This window comes from Austrofundulus limnaeus, unplaced genomic scaffold (assembly GCF_001266775.1).
Source record: "Austrofundulus limnaeus strain Quisiro unplaced genomic scaffold, Austrofundulus_limnaeus-1.0 Scaffold10, whole genome shotgun sequence".
NCBI classification, from domain to species: domain Eukaryota; kingdom Metazoa; phylum Chordata; class Actinopteri; order Cyprinodontiformes; family Rivulidae; genus Austrofundulus; species Austrofundulus limnaeus.
The window spans coordinates 2,009,722-2,011,254 of NW_013952412.1; the positions used below are offsets into that span (position 1 = coordinate 2,009,722).

At 41.8% G+C, this 1,533-nt stretch overlaps 1 protein-coding gene across 1 annotated transcript in view; it reads right to left on the reverse strand.

Moving 5' to 3' along the window:
• unc5da (unc-5 netrin receptor Da) overlaps window positions 1-1,533 on the reverse strand; it is a gene marked incomplete in the record, with an annotated part of 274,340 nt that overhangs the window by 28,402 nt on the left and 244,405 nt on the right. The window contains 1 exon segment of the mRNA XM_014001635.1: window positions 979-1,128. Coding sequence (XP_013857089.1) covers window positions 979-1,128 — 150 coding nt within the window.

Genomic DNA, 1,533 nt, shown 5'->3' on the forward strand with positions numbered 1-1,533 from the left:
GTTTTAAAATGTATTTTTTACAGCTTTTAGTTTTTAATGTTAATTTACAAAATGGTGACGCAACGCTTAACAATGGCCTCTACCAAATGGTCAAATGGCTAAATGTCTGGCTCACTGCTGCCAACTAGTGGTCAGAGGCTGAACTACAACATAAAAATGAACGGCTGGCAGGAAAGTTGACATTTTAAACCTTAATAAAAAATCRRHWCRGRRCTTTAGAATATCGATACAGTATCGGGAAATGAAATATCGCGATATTTCAGTGTATCGATATTTTCTTACACCCCTAGATCCCAGTCCCACACCGCAGCAGAAACTCGCAGCGCTGCGAGTCACTTGTTCCTTATCTTCAACTATTTAATAAATGTTTTTCTAAGTTCTACCAAACTCATCAGTTCCTCTGTGTTTACATTTATTAAAGATGTGTAAAGGTGGAAATGTCTGTCAGCCTCATGCGCTGCTGTAAACAGCAGCACACACACGTACACACCAACACACACACACACCTTCGCGAATGGCAAACTCATTTTTACACACTACTACTTATTTAGACAGTTTTCTCACTCATTCTCCATTTAGTGTATAATTTTCCTGCATCTAAAAATAATTTCTGATCCCACAGAGAGGACAACCTGAGGAGAATCTCACACGCTGGACACATTTATATCTAGGGAGGTTTCTCACGTGTGCTAAGTTCCACGTTCATTGGGATTTATAAAGGAAAAGTGCGCAGGAACCTGCATGCACACAGTTTTGTACATCTGAATATTTTGGTGCGGCGCACTTTTCTAAATTTGTCCGTACGTCAACTTTTAGTGTGAAAGCTGCGCGATCCTTTGCGCATGAGGCCCCAGCTGATGGAAAGTTTCTTTTCAGGTACACAGGTTGAGATCTAATTTAGAACTTAGATGAACTCAAAGTAAACGTGTTTGCTGCTTTAAACTCCCCCTGAACAACAGTAAGTGACAGAGTACCTACCTGGCAGGTGGTGAAAGGCTTGATGCTCCAGAGTAACCGTGGGACGTCCTGGATGGACACCTGGAGGCTGAAGGTGTTCCCCCTGAACAGCATCATTTTAGGTTCTTCCAGCAGCCGCCCTCCTCTGCTGCGTTCACCCACAGCCACCTCCTGAGAAGAAAAGGTACAGCTTGGTTGAGGTCAATACAGGTCATGATTCTTTGCGTCAGGAAACATTGCTAAGATTTTACAGCTCTGGGGAGGGTGTGTGATAATGTTCTGCCTAAATGTGCGCTCGTAAACTTTCAAAAGTTAATCATTGAATGACCAACCACAAGTGGCTTTTTTGGCTTTCAATGTCAACCCAGTTCACAGTGATTACATCTTAGACAAAACAAAAATGACTATGATTCAGTTTTACAGACATTGTGCTAAAGTTGGGTGTTGTACTAGCTGTTGAATTGGGTCAGCTCTTTCAAATGAGCTGAAAACAAAGATTGTTCACCGTCATGGTTTAGGGGAAGGATACAGAAAGCTATCTCAGAGATTTCAGCTTTCAGTCTCCACTGTGAGAAA